The following is a 19535-nucleotide window of genomic DNA, read 5'->3' on the forward strand; positions in this document are numbered from 1 at the left end:
TAATTATTTTATTTATTTTTTTTATTTATTTTTTTTTACATTTTTAATTTTTAAATTTTTTAAATTGTATATTTTTTTCCTGCCAATCTACTGCTTCACACTCCAGTCCAGTAGGTGTCGGTTACCTCAAAGCTAAATAAGAACAAGAAGAAGTGGTGGTCAATATTATTATTATTATTAGTAGTAGTTATTAATTAGAAATTTTTTTTTTTTTTTTTTGTATTTCTTATTTTTAACTGTTTTTAATTTTTTATTTTTTACATTTTACATTTTTAAATTTTTTAAATTGTATATTTGGTGTCGGTTACCTCAAAGCTAAATAAGAAGAAGAAGAAGAAGAAGAAGTGGTGGTCAATATTATTATTATTAGTAATAGTAGTAGTAGTAGTTATTAATTAGAATTTTTTTTAATTTTTTTTTAATTTCTTATTTTTAACTTTTTTTTTCTTTTTTTTTTTTAATTTTCAATTTTCAATTTTTTAATTTTATTTTTAATTTTAAAATATTTTTATTATTTTTTACATTTTACATTTTTCAATTTTTTAAATTGTATATATTTTTTCCTGCCAATCTACTGCTTCACACTCCAGTCCAGTAGGTGTCGGTATAAACACCAGAGAAGAAGAAGAAGAAGCAGTAGAAGTGGTGGTGAAGATGGCCGAGTGCATGGCCGAGCGTCTGTCCGCTCAGGAGGAGCAGATCCGGCTCCTCTACCAGGAGATCTCGTCTCTCCGGGACGGCTTGAGCCGAGGTCTGGATGCTGAATATGTCTCGGGGGTTTCTCCGGAGCTGGAGAGCCTGCGGACCGAGAACGAGAAGCTCCAGTACCGGCTGCTCCACCTGCGGAGGGGTCTGCGGGCGGAGCTCCAGCTGGAGGAGGCGGCGGGGCAGGGCAAGAAACCACAACAACCAGGGCTTAACAAAGCTCCAGAGAGAAACACCACCAGCAAAGAACAGCAGACAAACAACCGAGCTGATAAAAAGGTATAAAGACTGTGAGTTTAAATGTATATAATATGATGATGAGGAGGTGAGTAGTGGGCCTCTGTCTGACCAGAGCCAGCTGACTAAATACACCACCACATGTCCAGAAATAGCTGCCAACCCCCCACTCAGTGTCACAGTGTGTGACCACTTTCGAATACCGAATATTCGAATACCGAATATGTTCATTCACATTAATAACAGGCTGATGAGATAAGATAAGAGAAGATATTCCTTTATTAGTCCCTCAGTGGGGACATTTGCAGTGTACAGCAGCAAAGGTGATAGTGCAAAAAACAAGATGCATCAGCTAACACAGTAAAAAAAAGAGCTAAACAAAGTGTAACAAAATATGAACCATTTAAATAGAAGGAAGTATAAAAATAGGAGCAGTGTATACAGTATTGACAATAAACAGACTATTAACAAAATTGCACAAGTGGAAAATGATATTGCACAGTGAGAATGAAATGAAATTTCACCTGAAATATCTGGTTATTGTCAGTTTTTTAGTGTGTAAGTGGTCTACTGGGAGCAGTGCTGGTTGTGTCCTACTGGGAGCAGTGCTGGTTGTGGAGTCTGACAGCTGCAGGAAGGAAGGAAGGACCTGCGATAGAGCTCCTTCACACACTTTGGGTGGAGCAGCATGTCGCTGAAGGAGCTCTCCAGTGCTGAGATGGTTTTCCTGCATGGTGTGGGAGTCATTCTCCATCATGGATGACAGCTTAGCCATCATCCTCCTCTCTCCCACCACCTCCACTGTGTCGAGGGGGCATCCCAGGACAGAGCTGGCCTTCCTGATTACTCTGTCTAATAATGTGCCTCGGAATGAAATAGTGATAAAAAGCTTATTGTAAGTCTAAAGACATAAACTCTCTGTTTGTTGACAGGTGGCAACAGCAGACACCAAACCAGGTGACAAGAACAAGAAGGAGAAGAAGCCGGATAAGGGACAAGGAAACGGAGGAGTGAAAGAGGTGATTATTAAAGAAGCACAGGACCTTGATGTTATCCTGCTTCCCTGTTCATCCATTACATCTTACATCTGCAGAGAATGTTCTCACCATAGTTCCTGCCTTTCACAAAACATGTGAAATATTAATACTCTGATGGTTCGTATGAACAACATGCAAAGCTCTGTTCATGCTTTCATTCTTTCTAAACACATTTAAAAAAGTAATTTATTGTATTTGATTGTTTTTATGTTTTCCCAATGTAGCAGAAGTCATTGCCGGGATACGTTGCAGAGCGCCTCAGCCTCTACGACGAGCTGAAGAGGGAGAGCGATGCCCTGCTGGCAAAGAAAGCTGCAGTCAGCAAGCCCATTACTGTGGAGCTGCCCGACGGACGCAAGGTGGCGAGCAAAGCTTGGGTCACCACACCGTACCAGCTAGCTTGTGATATCAGGTTGGTGCTAAAACAACCGGCCAGATCCAATAATTGTATCATGAATTAATGGCTCACTTTGTTAAATTTAGACACATCATTTCTGAGGTGACTATGTTGCGCTTGATCTTTCAGCCAGGGCCTGGCTGACAACGCGGTGATTTCTCGGGTGAATGGGGAGCTTTGGGACCTGGACAGACCCCTCGAGCAAGACTGCTCTCTTGAGATCCTGCGCTTTGACAATGACGATGCTCAGGCTGTGAGTACATAGAACTCTTAATTTGATTTAAGAAAAACATTTGAACACATGGCTAGTGGCTACAGAGGGAAACCACAGAGATGTGATCTGTTTTACAGAAGTAGCTGTGATCTGTTTACCATTGGCAAATCTTTTGATTTACTATAATCATTGGCATTTTCATTTTTTCCCTTTTTAATCATATTCAGTAATGTAATGTAAAGTCATACCTTAATGTCTGGTGTATTAAAAAGGTCCAAGCCACGGCGTCCAAACAACATACTTTCTTTGATTAGACTAAATTGATGTACTGTATATCTTCATCTTGTGTCTTAGGTGTATTGGCACTCCAGTGCTCACATCCTAGGGGAGGCAATGGAGCAGTTTTATGGAGGTTGTTTGTGTTATGGACCCCCCATTGAAAACGGTTTCTACTACGACATGTTCCTGGATGGACAGAAGTAAGTATTTTTACCATCAGTGTTCAGACACGGATTCTAGTCTAAAACATTTTTATACATTCTTAATGCATGCAGTCCTAATCATGTATTTCACTGCTTTTGAATTCAGTTGTTGATGGTTTTACTCAGTTTTTTAGATTAATCGATTAGTTGTTTGGTCTATAAAATGTCAGAAAATGGTGAAAAAGTATCAGTGTTTCCCAAAGCCAAAGATAACGTCCTCAATTATCTTATTTTGTCCACAACTCAAAGATATTCAGTTTACTGTTATAGAGGCCATTAAAGACTGTGACAAAATTACTCAAACTGATTTGATTGATTTATAAAAATAGTTGAAGATTAATTTATCGCTCTATCAAACGCTATGAGGTAATTACAGAAATGTTGTGATTCTTGTAGGCACTGACCGTGAGCACTTGTAACGAGCTTAACATGTCTGCTGTTTCCAGGGGAGTGTCCAGCACTGAGTTTGGGGACCTGGAGACTTTGTGCAAGGCTGTGGTGAAGGAAAAACAGCCCTTTGAGAGGCTCGAAATCAGCAAGGAGACACTGTTGAAGATGTTTAAGGTGAGAGAGCTGTTTCACAAACAAAGCAAAATGTTCTATAGCCTGGTTTATACAGTCTTACCTTGCAAGGTTTTTATAGTTAACTAAAACTGAAACCAAAAAAAGAAAATAAGCAGTGAAAAATATTTTTTTATTAAACTGAAACAAAGTAAAAAACTATATCCTTTAAGGAATAAGGGTAAAAAAAAAATGAATAAAGAGTAAATAAAAATGAACGTAAATTCGTTTTAGTTTTTTAAGTATAACATATCACAACCGAAAAAAAGAGACCGCATGAACATCTGTCAACTCTGGTGACATTGAACAACTGAAATTGAACGGATTTGACATTCCAGCAGATGGCGCTATGACACCACTGTATAACTAAAGTAGTGAAAATTAAACATTAAACATTATGGCCAATCCCACACAGTTCTCCAACCATGTATTTTGTATGATTATGTAGCTAAATACTTGTGAGACATTATACCTGGCTCTAACAAAAACAAACTAAAACCAAATATATACAAATTAAAACAAAACAATTCAGAAAAACTAAACTAAAACTAGCAAACACACTCTGAAAACTAACTAAAACTAAACTAAAATTAAGCAAAACATCAAAAATAAAATAAAAAATAATTAAATTCAATAGTATTACTATCTAGTTGTATTATTGTTACTTGCATGTATGGAATTTGGCAAAAAAATTAATACAATAAACTTTGTGTGTGTAGATTATCCCTTCTGCTCAGGATCATTTCTAACTAATCGAGGTGTTCTTATCTTTCAGTACAACAAATTCAAGTGCCGCATTCTGAATGAGAAAGTTAAGACCCCTACTACTACAGTCTACAGGTACGTTGCTTATAAGAAGAAGAAATATTAACTGGATCTTTTTATTTTAAGAGGATGTGTGAGTTCTTTTTGGGTGTTAAAGTTAACTGTTGTGTATTTTATGAATCCTGGTTAGATGTGGGCCCTTGATTGACTTGTGCAGAGGTCCTCATGTCAGGCATACAGGCAAGATCAAGGCCATGAAGATCTACAAGGTATGTGGGACATACACACAGGATCAAATGTTGAAATGAGAGTGGGTGTTGAGAGAGAGAGAGAGAGAGAGAGAGAGAGAGAGAGAGAGAGAGAGAGAGAGAGAGAGAGAGAGAGAGAGAGAGAGAGAGAGAGAGAGAGAGAGAGAGAGAGAGAGAGAGAGAGAGAGAGAGAGAGAGAGAGAGAGAGAGAGAGAGAGAGAGAGAGAGAGAGAGAGAGAGAGAGAGAGAGAGAGAGAGAGAGAGAGAGAGAGAGAGAGAGAGAGAGAGAGAGAGAGAGAGAGAGAGAGAGAGAGAGAGAGAGAGAGAGAGAGAGAGAGAGAGAGAGAGAGAGAGAGAGAGAGAGAGAGAGAGAGAGAGAGAGAGAGAGAGAGAGAGAGAGAGAGAGAGAGAGAGAGAGAGAGAGAGAGAGAGAGTAAGTTCGCCCGCACAGACAAGGGGACATCATCATTAGACGGGCTACTGTACTAAACACCGGTTGCTATGTATAAGAGACCGTTGCTATGGGCGCAGTTTGGATGTCGGACTCTTGCGGACCATTTTTGTGTCAAATTATTGATTTCTTAAGTAAGTAGCTGTGTAATAAGCGGGATAATTTACGGCGAACGGGTTATTGTTGTGAAAGAAACCCCTTCAGGGTGATGAGAGATCCCTCCGTCAGGGTTGCAGCATCGCCCTGTCGGGATTTCTTTCACAACAGTGACCGGCCAGCTGTACATTATCCCTTACATATGATATTACGATGTCACTTTTTTTTTGTTTCGACTTCGGATAGCTCTCTTTTTTCACCGTACATGTGTTTGCATCCATGCTCAGATAAAGATTTTTTTCAAATGTTTTCATCTCTTACCTTAAATTTTAGCATTTTTAACAAATTTGTCCCCAGAGTGAATTTCCCAATTTGTAGCTCCTCTATAATCTGTAATCCTGTGCTAACATGTAGAAATGTTAATATTTCATTCTTTTATGCCTCTGTCATCAGAACTCTGCAACCTACTGGGAGGGCCGCTCCGACATGGAGACTCTACAGAGGATCTACGGGATTTCCTTCCCAGACTCAAAGATGCTGAAGGAGTGGGAACGTTTTCAGGAGGAGGCCAAGAATAGAGACCATCGCAAGATCGGCAAAGTGAGTCACAGTAGGCAGTCATGTTCAAGCCCACACAGCTGGCTTAGGCCTAAAACCAGTGACTGAACAAAGTGAATTTTGATTTATACATAATATGATGGCTGACGCATCTCCTTTGAGGTCTTTGTAGGCGTTGTTCCTCGTGAGAGTCTGTTTGTGGTTTTATGGATGTGGTGATATCCTGAAATGAACCTGGGTCACAGTTTCCAGGCAAACAGGAACTGTAAAGACACATTCAACAACATGCAAACAAAATAAAAACATCACGCAGTTGTTAGGAAAGGTTAAATCATTCTTTAAAATGTCACCCAGTCATCAAATTTTGTTGCAGTTTCGGACATGAAACCCATGTTGTTGCTGCTCTCTACCAGCTGAGGGCCCTGCGTTTCTTCATATTGGCACATTTGTGACCGCTGTGAGTCATCTGAGCACCCCAGCTGGTTTCCCAGCATGGGAGACACAGACGGCAGCACCTCAGTCAGCACTGATAACAACACAGATCCATATTAAACCCGAGAGTCGAGATATTGCTGTTGAAGCCAGTTGGAAGGAGGTGACACAAGTGACATGTTGTTTAAAGATGGTGCTCTGTGGCATGATCCCAAGCTGACTCTGGTCATTTGCATAGTGCATCATGACAGCACAACATTATTGAAAACCTCTAGATGCAGTCCAATTGTATTACCCAATAGCATTGAAGTAAAAAAAAAAAAAATCCCACCAGGTGCATCCACAGGGATCAGTCTGTGTCTCTGACATAATAAAATAGATCAAGCATGTTATACCTCAACCAGTTTTGACATGTGTAAGAAGGAAATATAAGAACTGGTTTGTGGATTTAAAAAAAGATTTTCAGACGGGTGTTTCATAAAGCAAGATTACTATTAAAAGATATTTCACTAATTCAGGCTAATTTTCAAGAAATTATTTTTCACAAAGGAGGTTTAGATAAGTCAGAACTAAGTTACCATGGAAACTTGTTCTTCCAGACTAGCCTGGTCCCGGTTAGGTTAGTTTTAAATGAACAGTGTGTAACATTTAGGGGGATCTACTGGCAGAAATGGAGTATAATGTTAATAAGTATGTTTTCTTTAGTGTATAATCACCTGGAAATAAGATGCGTTGTATTTTTGTTACCTTAGAATGAGCCGTTTATATCTACATAGGGAGCGGGTCCTCTCCACGGAGCCGGCCGCCATGTTTCAACAGTAGCCTCGAACGGACAAACCAGCGTGTTAACTTTTCCTGCTTGGGCCGGAGTCGATAACGTTACTTATTACACAGCTTTTTTTAATACTCGATTCTGATTGGTCAATTACGTCATTATACGGTATGCTATTTCTTTATAGCAGACCGTTGCTATGTATAACAGACCGTTGCTATGGACGCAGTTCTAATGTTGGACTCTGGAGGACCATTTTTGTGTCAAATTATTGATTTGTTAAGTAAGTAGCCGTGTAATAAGCGGGATAATGTGCAGCGAGTGGGTCATTGTTGTGAAATATACCCCTTCAGAGCGATGCAAGACCCGCTTCTCGTCGGGGTCCACTGACACATCGCCCTGTCTGGGTTTATTTCACAACAATGACCGGCTCGCTGTACATTATCCCTAAATTGCTCAGGAGTTTACGCCCGTCACTCCACTCAGCCGCCAAGAAACGAGACACAGGAAACCTCTGTTAGTCTTGAGGAGCTGCAGCATTTATTTCTGCACAAACTGCAACTTCCATTGTACATTCACTTGATATTCTCAAAGCTAAACTAACTCCGTCTTCTGCTCCACTAGCTCACTTGTTCACTCACACTATCCCACACATTCGCCACCGCTCCCTCTCTTGCTTCACCACTCGCTTCCCACGTACACACACAGTTTACACACTACCAAATGACCTACGCTACTCTTACAACAGCTCTTGATAGGGCCATTCACGTTTTCACGTCAGCTACCGTAGCTCTCTCTCCTACGCGCTTGGCACATATGTGCAGCTAGATGTTACACACTGTACCTTTTAAGGCTTATCATCTCAGACTTAACCTGTGTTCCAATCAATCTGTCAGACGAAGGTTCCTCTGCACAGCTGCACTGTGAACATCAGTCAGTTTGCTGTTCATGACAGGTTTTCACAAAAAGCCCTGCTTTTTAGAGCCACTTTTATGAGACACCTCATGTGCCAAGCGTCTAATCCCACACATCAATTTACTTGTCAAATATTCTGTAATCAAGAGTGTTTTTTTGGAATGGGACATTTCAGTTACAAAGAACTAAATTTTTTTTTCAAATCAAAGTGAATTTGACAAAGCAGTATCATAATTATAGTATTTTTTTCCTGTTGGATTTGTGCTGTAAATCTCTTATTTGTTTCTTCAATTAACTGCTGTAGCTCAAAAGGATGGAAAGACAGAGAGGCGAGATGGGGGCTGTGTTATAAACTCATGCACAAGGAGACAACTTGTATCAATACTGTTCAAAAAAATTTTGTTTTTCATCACAAGTTAGTTGCATAAATCACAGGCCCGGGGGAAATGAATATTATGCTTCCCAGCTAGCAAGCCCATCTCTCTTTGTTTGTCCATTGAGCTTTTTTCCGGCAGCCAGTCGCTGACAGATGGTCTGCTGTGTAATGATTGGATTACGCCCAACTGTGTATGGAGGTGTTTCTCGCTGGTTGCACCTGCAGATAATAAGTATATGTGATATGTGTCATTAAAACGTCTTCTTTAACTACTTCATAGGATCAAGAGCTGTTCTTCTTCCATGATCTCAGCCCTGGCAGTTGTTTCTTCATGCCACGTGGAGCCCACATCTACAACACGCTCACCGAGTTCATCAGGGTAAGAGTGGTGGCCAGAAGTCTTATCAGTGCCTCTTTTCATTTATATTTACCAAATTTCATTCTAAGCTACAAAAGCCTTCAGATAATGACCTATTTTTCTTTTTAGGTCTCTGTTTTTATAAAAAATAATGTAAAATCTTCATTGGGACCTAAATTATTATATAAATTTCAATTTGCATATATTATCAAATCATTACAATAGCCACAATGAATAAGTATGTACTATGAGGCTCAAGCTTAACATTTCTAGTGTACTTGTAGTGATTGTCAGCTCATTGACATGCAGAACATGCTATCGCCAAGAAGATCAAAGATAAGCCATGAGTGTACTAGTGACCTGAATATTTTAGTTCAGCTCAGTCGGTTCAGATTCTGCTCTGAGACCCAGAAAAGCTCGGGCCAGTCCTGATTGCCGTATAAAGTCTGAATTATACAACACCCTCTGTCCTTTACAGTTCTGTAACCTCTCATCGGAAGAGGAAAAACGTTACTACAACAGAAACTTTTAACAGGGAAAAAAGGAAGAAACCTCAGGAAGAACAACAGAGGAGGGATCCAGACAGATGTGCAATAGATGACGTGTGTACAGAGTAACAACATAATGAAAATACAACATAGACAATCCATATGACAAAATAAAAATGATATATATATAATGTGAAACAGTCTTCTCCGATTGGCCTCCTGGAGTGAAAATTTAAAGTGTTCTTTTGTTCTTCTTTTTTTTTAGTTTAAAGACAAACTATTAGTGTTTGGAAAGCCACCAAATCAGGTTGAATGTTGGCTAATGTGGGCTGCAGTTCTCAGTTAAAGCTGCAGTCGGGAACTTTGAGCAAATATAATAAAAAGTTATTTATATAAAACTGACACTATATCCTAACAATAGTGGATGAGACAGATCATCTGTGAATAAATCAGGTTCCTCTGCCTCCTTCTAGTGATCCTAATGGCATTTGCAAGATTTCACCACGGCTGAACAAAAACAATCAATCAGAGCTCCCTCCGGATCTCTGAGCTCCTCACCCTATCTCTAAGGCTGAGTCCAGCCACCCTACGAAGGAATCTCATGTCGGCCGCTAGTATCCTCAATGTCATTCTTTCGGTCATTAACCAAAGACCTTATGGTCATGTTGTAAACAGTCGAGCCAAAACCAAACACCGCCCACTGGCCCAAGCAAACTTTCTCATTTTACAGCTAAACATTCCACTGAGATAAATTTCTGAAAATATCTGAAGAGAGAAATCGGCATTACAGTTGCAGAAGCTTGATTCATATTTGATCAGCGCTGCCTAGTTTGATCGGAGTTCACGAGTTTTGCAAGCAGTGATTGAGAGCTGCTGCTCGGCTCTGATCGTTTTTTTTCCTTCAGCGCTGTGAAATCTTGTTAATGCCATTAAGAGCACAGGAGGACACAGAGGAACATGATTTTTTTTTCTGATTATCTGTCTCATGCACTACTGTCACTCAGGATATTGTCACCGTTTTATAAAACATATTATTTTTTTTGCCCATTTGCTTTACTTTAGCTTTAAGAGCAGACCGCAGTCTTATCCAAAGTTGAGCAAACTTTAGTGTGACTGTACAGGAACTTGTCTCTGTGACATATCTGCAGAGATGTGCTGACATCTTGAAGACTTTCACAGCACACACTACCAACACACCGGACCAAGCCAAGGAGACCTCACATACATTGCACAGAAACGGTGCAAGATCATTATCACGTCACTTCAGTCTGTTATCACTGTGTCAAAAAAAACACAACATGCTATGCATTTCCCTCTACAAGGTATTGCTGTTTAACAGTGAGAACATTTCTAGATGCTGGAGGACGGCCTCTATGTTGTCACTTCTAACATGACATTCACGTTTTGTATCTCTCTTCTGATATTGTACTTATTCAGATGAAGCTGACTGAGCATGCTTTATATTTTTAAGCTCCTTCCTGTTTCATATTCATAGTTCCACTCATTCACAGTTGAAATCTTTCCAGTAATGGCAGTCTTCTACTGTTGACAGCTCAACTGGACATTAAAATGTTTTGCTGAAGGAAAACAAACGGATAAATAAAAGCCACAGGATCTGACTTTCATCGCAGTGGCTCGAGATTCGTGCCAGAAGTCATGATTCAGCTCAGCTCAGTACCTGTTCAGTCCAACTGGCTGCAGTAGCTTGCTTATGTGTTTTTTGTTGTTTTTCTAGGATGAATACTGGAGAAGAGGCTTCCAGGAAGTAGCCTCCCCCAACATCTATAACAGCAAACTGTGGGAGACATCTGGCCACTGGCAGCACTACAGCGAAAACATGTTCTCCTTCCCTGTGGAAGATGACATCTTTGCACTCAAGCCCATGAACTGCCCCGGGCACTGGTAAATTTAGATTGCTCATTTGAAGTGTTTTCCGAATGTTGTAAATCAAATAGTGTTGTACAGTATTTAAAGTGTGTCACAGTCATTTGAATTAGTGCTCTCTGGTTGTCCCGTAGTCTGATGTACAGCCACAGGCCTCGCTCGTGGAGGGAGCTTCCTTTGAGGCTGGCAGATTTCGGGGTCCTCCACAGAAATGAGCTGTCAGGAACACTAACTGGGCTGACCAGAGTGCGGCGTTTCGAGCAAGATGACGCTCACATTTTCTGCACGATGGATCAGGTGACCACATCAGTAGTTTTCAGCATTGTCAAGGGTTGTTACACAATTTTTAGGTCTTTGAACGTATAAAAAACAGTTTAGTAAAACAGTTCAAAAAACGCGTACAACTAATTTTGATTTCTTTTTCTTTTTTTTCTACAGATAGAGTCAGAGATGAAGGGCTGTCTGGACTTCCTCCGCTGTGTCTACGATGTGTTCGGATTCTCCTTCCAGCTTCACCTCTCCACTCGTCCAGAGAAGTATCTGGGTGACATCGCTGTGTGGAACCAGGCTGAGAAGGTAAACTGCGTAATGTGTCATAGTGATGATATATGGTGGAAAATGAAGACCCTGTTTTGGTGGCACACGCTATAAAAATGCAGGGACATTGCAGCACCTTAGTTTTTAGCAAATAATAAAATAAAAGAATGTTGACTCTGACTTGGCACTGTTGATGAAAGAGTGTGTTCACTGCTGTGTTTGGTCATACAGAGGCTCATATGGAGATTGTTGCAGCTAAACAGCTCCACTGTTCTCTTTTTGACTGTCCTGTATACTTACATACACTTACACCTTACGAAAGGCAGCTAATAACTTTCCAGGAGATTAAAAACACGCTTCAGTGGGGAAAAAGGCAGTGCGATATCTCTCACCTTTCATTCTTTTCATCCATTTGAGCCTGTAGTCAAATGCCTTTGATTGTGGATTGCTGAGGTTGAGCCCAGTGAGCAAAGCAGGTCGCTCTTTTCTATTGTTCAATGCAAAGACTTTTATGGTGGGTGTGAAGGAGTGTGTATGTGTACATACTGTATATATTTATTTATTTACATACATGTAGTTACTTTTCAGATTACAATTATGTAATATTCAGTAATATTAATCCAAAAACATCTTAATAGTAAAACACTGACAGGGACCATTTTACTGCTGATAATACATGTATACTTTAAACTTAAGTAAGGTCTTGAATGCAGGACTTTTTGGAGTATTTTCACAGTGTGGTTACTTTTACTTAAGTAAAGAATCTGAATACTACTTCCACAACTGATAAACATACTATTTTTTTAAGGGTTTGACGTAAAACTAATTGTTAAGACTTAAAATAATAATCTAATGATATGATATATAATAGTATACCAGTCACAGGGGCCATTTGTCTGCATTGACTACTTTTACTTTGAATCCTTGGAGTACATTTTCCTGATTTTACTTACATACTTTCACTTAAGTAACATTTTCAATGCAGGATATTTTCTTGTAACCTAAAAGAGTCTCTGAATACTTCCACCACTGTGAGGCTCAGGTGGTCATTGTTGCAGCTAAACAGCTCCATTGTTCTCTTATTTACTGCAAATCCAGGAGAATGGAAATGCCATTCATTCCAAATAAATACATTTGAGCTTCTAATGATTTTTCTTTAAATGGTTGAAATGGTATTTATTCACTTTACAGCACTACTGTCTCCCATAGCCAGCAGCCTAAATGTTGAAAGAGCGCCACCAGCCCATTGACACTGTGATGTGGCTGTAAATGGTATTGCAGTTCATTTCCCTCTGACTCCTGGTGCAGTGTTGATGAGGGTTCTATTCCACCTGCTCAGAGACCACATTAAAAAACAACAAAACGACCAAACAACGTGATGGCTCGTGTTTCCAGCAGACAAAAACAATTAAACAGTACTACAGTGGACACCAGTGGCTAGAATAAATGTGATTTAAGCTTTCAGCCCACCTCACCAATCAGTTTACAACTGATAAAAGTTCCTATTTTATGAATTATGTCACGAGAATTCTTAATACATCCATTTTACACAGTGTTACCCATAATTCCAAGGGGCAGCCTCAGCCGATATAAAAGCCAATCATTTGAAAATTAAAGCAATTTTAAATCTGAAAACTGTATCTGGCTAGTGACTAAGAGAGGGAAAGTGTGTCAGATATGGTAATAGCCAGAGAAGACAAGTGGCCACCATCAGTGAGACGAGGTCCACCTGGAGCCCTATAAATACAGCTGGACTTACATATGTTATTGGGTTGATAGCTTGCTGGCTGGCTTAGTCATATGTCATCTTTGTTGCAGTCTAAGCCTGCTGATACAGTTAATACCATGAAGCCTAGCTAGCAAAGCAGGATGCTCTTATTTTTGTGTCTGTGTGTGTTTATTTACAAATAGAGAGAGGCAAATATTGTACTTTTTACTCTATTATCTGACAGCTTTAGTTACTTTTCAGATTACAATTATGTAATATTAATCCAAAAACATAATAGTAAAACACTGACGGGGACCATTTTTACTGCTGATACTACTTGTATACTTTTACTTAAGTGATGTCTTGAATGCAGGACTTTTTGGAGTTTTCACTCAATTTTCACAGTGTGGTTAGTACTTTTACTTTTCATTTTTATACGTTTCGTTCCGTTTTCGTTTCAATAAAAAGGAAAATCTTGTCAGATTTGTCCTTTTAGTCCTTAGACAATAATAGCGAAGTAAAGTACAATATAAGTAAACAATGACCGCAAGTTTGAGGAAGGTTTGGCAGCTTGGATTGTCGTCATCGTCATTTAATGAACGGGCTTATCAGGGCTCCAGCCCAACGGGATGCCCAACGGGATGCCCAACGGGATGCCCCACGCGTAAAGACCAACAGCAGCGGGTTTTTTTACTCAGACAGTCAGAACGTGCCACGAGAAAAAAAACCTTTTCTAGCAGCTGTATATCTGACTGTTTCTCTTACTGACTCACTGAGTGAAGAGTGAAACGCGACTAAAGAGAACTTCATAAGGAGGAGGCTCTCTCTCTCTCTCTCTCTCTCTCTCTCTCTCGCTCTCTCTCTCTCTCTCTCTCTCTCTCTCTCTCTCTCTCTCTCTCTCTCTCGCGCGCCGCAATTTCTTTTTTTCAATATTATATTTATTGTTTTTTTGTTCATTTTGAAAAAACAGCACAAACATTAACAAACTTCCTCAATAATAACATTCTCGGTACAAAGACACTTCACAAACCTAATATTAATACAAAATAAGCCAGTATAGACACAGGAAAAACATATTATATACAAAAAATAGATAAATAAGTAAAAAGAAAATACACAAGTAAAAAATAAATAAATTAAAAACAATAAAATAAAATGAAATTTATTTATATATATACTGTATACATATATACCTACATACATATATACACACACGCAGTATATACACATACAAAAACACACATACATATAATCAATTAAAAAAAAATCTGTGTACAATTCAGTCATCATCCTATTCTATTCTATCTCCCTATTCACAATCATCCTGCTCCAGCAATGATACAAATTACAAACTACCTTGGAGTGACACCGATAGCACCAATCCTCTGATCACAGGGATCTACAGTCAGGCCGTTCATAAAATGTATGAAAGGTTTCCACATCATATAAAAATCCTCAACTTTACCTCTTGCTATGAAAGGAAGTTTTTCTAATGCCAAACTAGAAGACATCTCTTTAATCCATTGACTAGAGTTAGGTCTCAGAATATCCTTCCATTTTAAAGCTATTACACATTTGGCTTGTAGCAAACAGACATTATTCAGTTTACGTTTAATACATTTAATGTAAAGTCTTCAGGGTATATATGTAACAAACATATTTTAGCTTCAACGGGAACAACACTTTCTGTCGATTCAGAAATCAGCTCAAGAACTTCTTTCCAGAACATCTGGAGCTCCCTACACTCCCACATACAATGAAACAAGGTACCAATTTTGACGCAATTTCTAATGGCATAATCCAAACGATGTGCCCAAAACCGCTGCGTAATTTACACAGTGGTACAGTGTATGATCTAATATACACTGGAAGTTGATCAAGTTGTTATTCCAATTGAGTGGGCGCATAATAGGAGGTTAAAAGATGAGGCTCCTGTAGTAGTATCAGAAAAGACATTACTCATTTGTTTGACTTTCTATCATTAATTTTGCACAGTTGTAAATAGCGGGCATAACTTAAAAAGTAAAAGTGCAGACTGAACTGCATGTTCTGTACTTACTTGTGCACTGCTGTATGACTTGGCCTGCTTCACACTGGCCTAATTGCTTTTCATTTTTGTTAACGTATGCCTCATGGTTTACAGCAACTGGAGGACAGCCTGAATGAGTTTGGGGAGCCATGGAAACTCAACCCTGGAGACGGTGCTTTTTATGGACCCAAGGTCAGAACATTTGATATTTGCTGCCAAATGCAAAATCATTTTTAATTGTCTGAGGTCTGTAAAGCCTTGTGATACTTTCTGTGCTGTTGCAGATTGACATTCAGATCAAAGATGCAATAGGACGTTACCACCAGTGTGCAACCATTCAGCTGGACTTCCAGCTGCCCATCCGCTTAAACCTGACCTTTGTGGGGTGAGTCACCTAATCAAAACATTGACACACTGCTGAGTCTGTGTTCTTTTCTGCACCAAGGGTTATGTTTTAATCCTCCCTTGAACAAGATGTCTCAGCACACTGTGTTCCTCAGAGTCATGTATTTAAGAGTTGTGTCCATCAGGACCAAAACCTCACGCCACAAAAACAGTTTTTTCCCCATGGCAGTGGGGCTCTCCAACAGCCCATCCGTCCCCCTGTGACTGTCTCCCCCTCACACACACACTACTGCCCCCCCCCCCACCTCCCTACCCCGACACTGACTCTCCCCCTCTCTCATACACTCTCAATACCACCCCCTACAGTATCCCTCTCTCTCCCTCTCTCTCCCTCTGTTACCTGATTGTTTTGTTTGCACACCGGCAATATTTGCACTATCTGTTTATATCATGTTTGTTTTTATAGCTTATTTGTAAATTGTACATTTTTATTCTTATTTTATTCTAACGTTTTATTTAATTCTTGTTATTATACTATTTGTCTCGCACCAACAAAGCCAAAGAAAATTCCTCGTGTATACCCCTTACACCTGGCAATAAACACCTTTCTGATTCTGAGTCTGATTCTGGTATAGATATGAACTTACTGAGCAGGTGGATTTTATCAACTCACCAGGAACTTCAATTTGTAAACACGGCATGGGAAAACAATGCACATCCTATAGACGGGTTTTCTGTATACAAAAAATTACTGGGTGCGTGCGCATTCAGGGGGCAAATGGAAAGGGAAGGAGGTGGTTGTGTAGATCAGTGGAAGGATCCATAGAGGTAGATGTTGATACTGAAGTTGCAGGCAGTCAGATTTAGAGCCAGTAGGTGGATACGAGTGATTCGGATGGTGTGATCATGGTTTTAATGGTTTAGTTTACATTCATACTGACACATTTCACAGGAACCCTTTAATATTCTCTCTTATGTAACGTCTTACAGGAAGGAAGGCGATGACAAAGGCCGACCAGTCATCATCCATCGTGCGATCTTGGGCTCTGTGGAGAGGATGATTGCCATTCTCACAGAGAACTATGCAGGGAAATGGTGAGGTGCTTTCTGGTTGCTATTAACATTTGAGAGCTTCAATATATAAAATTTAAAAAAAAAATTAACCGTAATGCCGATATGGCCCCGCTTTGTTCTGTCTCATATGTCCAGTGATGTTTCGTCAGATAAATCAGATGTGATTGAATAAAATTTTTAAGTGGTTATGGGTGACCTGCCATCTTGTTGGAGTGCTAAACTATCCACTGTATTGTTAGTTGAACCTTGATGTCCTCTCTCCTTTTGGGCAAAATTTCAGTAACCCCATAGCATTAAGATTTAATTCAGTAGTTCCCTTTTGTCAGGGAGAAATGTAGGTGGTAGAGTTAATAATAATTTCATTACAGTCCGTCCGTCCTTCCAACAGGCCTCTGTGGCTCTCTCCACGTCAGGTGATGATAGTGCCTGTCAACCCGTCCTGTGAGGATTACGCCAAGAGGGTACGTCTTCCACTTCCCCATCTTTACCACATTTTAGTTCAATCATGAGTGCAGACAATAATAATATCTGTGGCATTCAGATTTGTATAATGCTGAGCCATAACTTATTTTTTTTCCCCGTCAGGTGTGTAAGCAGTTTACAGAAGCTGGTTTCATGGCAGATGCTGACCTAGACTCCAGCTGTCTTCTAAACAAGAAAATCCGTAACGCTCAGTTGGCCCAATATAACTTCATACTTGGTGAGAAAGCTGACTGTTCTATGTACATTTGGGAGCTGCCGACTGATTCAAAAACATTTTCATACCCTTTTTGCTGCTCTCAGGGCTGCCGGCAATCACTTCAAAAGTACATTTAAACGGTCACTTCCACAACAATTCACATTCTATTTTAAACAAAGTAATATTTCCTTTGTGGTGCTGATTGGGTAATGTAAATTTATTTGTAGTTACTAGGAAGGAAACACCACATGTAGAGAAAGGAAGAAACTATATATGATTTCAGTGGGTGTAAATTTAAAGGACCACATCATACCAAAACTTAAGGTTTAGTAAAACAGCCTCAGTGGAGAATAGGCAACTTAAGCAAGTTTAATGCGAGGACATGCTTTAGTCAATATTTTACACTTCTGCCACAAAAGTTTTTTTTTTATAATGTATTTTTTCATCGTATCTGCTTTTACTTTGATCAAAGTTACATTGTTGTTGCATCAGAAGAACTGCAGACATTTAAAAATCATCTGCATTATAACTGTAGATTTTAAAAAAGCATTCAAAAATCCAAACACAAATTAAATGTTTTCAAAAATGATCAATAGAAAATATGTGATTTGTTGTAAATGAGCTAAAACTTGACAAAAAAAAACTGCCGGGTCACAAACTTTCTCATTTTACAGTTAAACAGTACACTACAAGATGTTTCTGAAAACATATGAGGCAAGAAATAGGCATTACATTACCAGAATATTGATTCATATTTGATCAGCGCTGCCTAGTTTGACCGTTTAATCAGAGTTTGCGAGTGATTGACAGCTGCTCAGAGACGGCAGGCTCCAGCTTGGCTCTGATTGGTTGTTTTCCTCCGGTATGTGAAATCTTGCAGATGCCATTAGGAGCACCGGAGGACACAGAGGCACATGATTTTTTTCCGATTTACTGTCTCATGCTCTACTGTCAGGATATAGTGACCGTTTTATAAAAATATCTTTTTTTTAATCATATTTGCTCCATTTCTACCTACTACAGCTTTAACTGTGGGGTTGTCCGTAAACTCACCACTAGAATGATACTGAGTAAAAATAAACACATTCCTAATTGGTTGACCGACTATAAAGCAAATGGACCTCCAAGCTGGTTAACCACCCACAGTTTTAGAAGTCAGTGGCACAAAGCGGGGAATGTGTTAGGGTAGCTGTGTTTGTGTGTGTGTGTGTGTGACTTGGCCCATGTCAAGCTGTTGTGCCTTCTCGTGTCTTGGCAGTGGTCGGAGAGAAGGAGAAGATGACTAACGGCGTCAATGTGCGCACGAGGGACAACAAAGTCCACGGAGAGCTGTCGGTGGCCGAGTTGATGGCCCGCCTGACCCTGCTCAAACAATCCCGCTGTCCAAACGCAGAGGAGGAGTTCTGATCAAGACAAAGAACAACCCAGACTCTTGCATTGGAGCACCTCAACTACAGTCAGATGAGCGGTAAAGGGACAAGTGAGGGCATATGTAAAGCAGGTATACAGTGAAAGTGTAGTACATGGAGCAGAAATCCTACAGAGGGACCGATGAGTTGATATTCTGTAAGTCAATGTGATGAATTGGGATTACAAAACAACTTTGAAAAGCCCACTGATCATGTGTGAAGGGTAGAAAAGGACAAGTTTGTGCACGTGGTGTGGGTATTAAGTTATGTCAAAGTAATTTAAGTCTACCTGAGGGGAAGTTACTTACTAATTTAAGGAAACAATGAAGTCTATGTGAATTTGGCACTGATTTTTCACAAAGCTCTGTCCCTGGGGAACCCCAGAAATAAAATAAATCTACTGAATGTTAGCGTTTTGGTTTTTTTACTCTCACAACAGAAGAGATGGATATTTTACGGGAATTACATGTGATGATAAACAGCAGTAGGATTATTTTGTAGAGACATGCAGACTTTCATGAATTTGTCATGCTGGATTGGTTTACTCATTCTGAAGAAATAAGGTGAAACTGAGCAGTTTTTTTCAGCATGAGGTTTTCAGTGACGTGCATAGGTTTACAATGAAAATACAACCTTTAATGGTGGCAGTAATTGTCTTTACCTATTGAGCAACACAGAGCCACTGTAATGACAGATCAGTGTTAGTGTTTTCTACAGAAGTCATACCCTAAAAACACCAAATTAAATGTGACATCATTACAGCAAAAACTTAAATAAA

General features: G+C 39.5%; 1 protein-coding gene across 3 annotated transcripts; it reads left to right on the forward strand.

Annotated features, from left to right (window-relative positions):
- The first annotated feature begins 615 nt into the window (after positions 1-615).
- On the forward strand, positions 616-19162 carry tars3 (threonyl-tRNA synthetase 3). 3 transcript variants are annotated; one of them, XR_012597410.1, is made up of 19 exons: positions 616-984; positions 1875-1961; positions 2204-2391; positions 2506-2629; positions 2945-3069; positions 3519-3636; positions 4409-4473; positions 4589-4667; positions 5647-5793; positions 8527-8625; positions 10828-10994; positions 11111-11273; positions 11415-11552; positions 15365-15442; positions 15535-15635; positions 16586-16690; positions 17038-17130; positions 17255-17369; positions 18607-19162. XR_012597410.1 is itself a non-coding variant. In XM_074661729.1 (19 exons), the coding sequence occupies exons 1-19, from the start codon at positions 655-657 to the stop codon at positions 18753-18755; spliced, it is 2448 nt and encodes an 815-aa protein (XP_074517830.1). In that variant the 5' UTR covers positions 616-654; the 3' UTR covers positions 18756-19162. The 3 variants fall into 3 exon arrangements, 2 of the variants coding, with proteins under 2 accessions (XP_074517830.1, XP_074517824.1); XM_074661729.1 differs by having other exon boundaries at positions 2207-2391; positions 17058-17130; XM_074661723.1 differs by having other exon boundaries at positions 617-984; positions 17058-17130.
- The last annotated feature ends 373 nt before the right edge of the window (positions 19163-19535 follow it).

This window comes from Sebastes fasciatus, chromosome 2 (assembly GCF_043250625.1).
Source record: "Sebastes fasciatus isolate fSebFas1 chromosome 2, fSebFas1.pri, whole genome shotgun sequence".
NCBI lineage: Eukaryota > Metazoa > Chordata > Actinopteri > Perciformes > Sebastidae > Sebastes > Sebastes fasciatus.

Bases quoted from the DNA above. Each gene is read 5' to 3' on its own strand.
- tars3 (XM_074661723.1), top strand. From the start codon at position 655: ATGGCCGAGTGCATGGCCGAGCGTCTGTCCGCTCAGGAGGAGCAGATC. The intron at 4,474-4,588 runs GTACGTTGCTTA...AATCCTGGTTAG, and splicing joins CCTACTACTACAGTCTACAG to ATGTGGGCCCTTGATTGACT. The intron at 4,668-5,646 runs GTATGTGGGACA...CTCTGTCATCAG, and splicing joins AGGCCATGAAGATCTACAAG to AACTCTGCAACCTACTGGGA.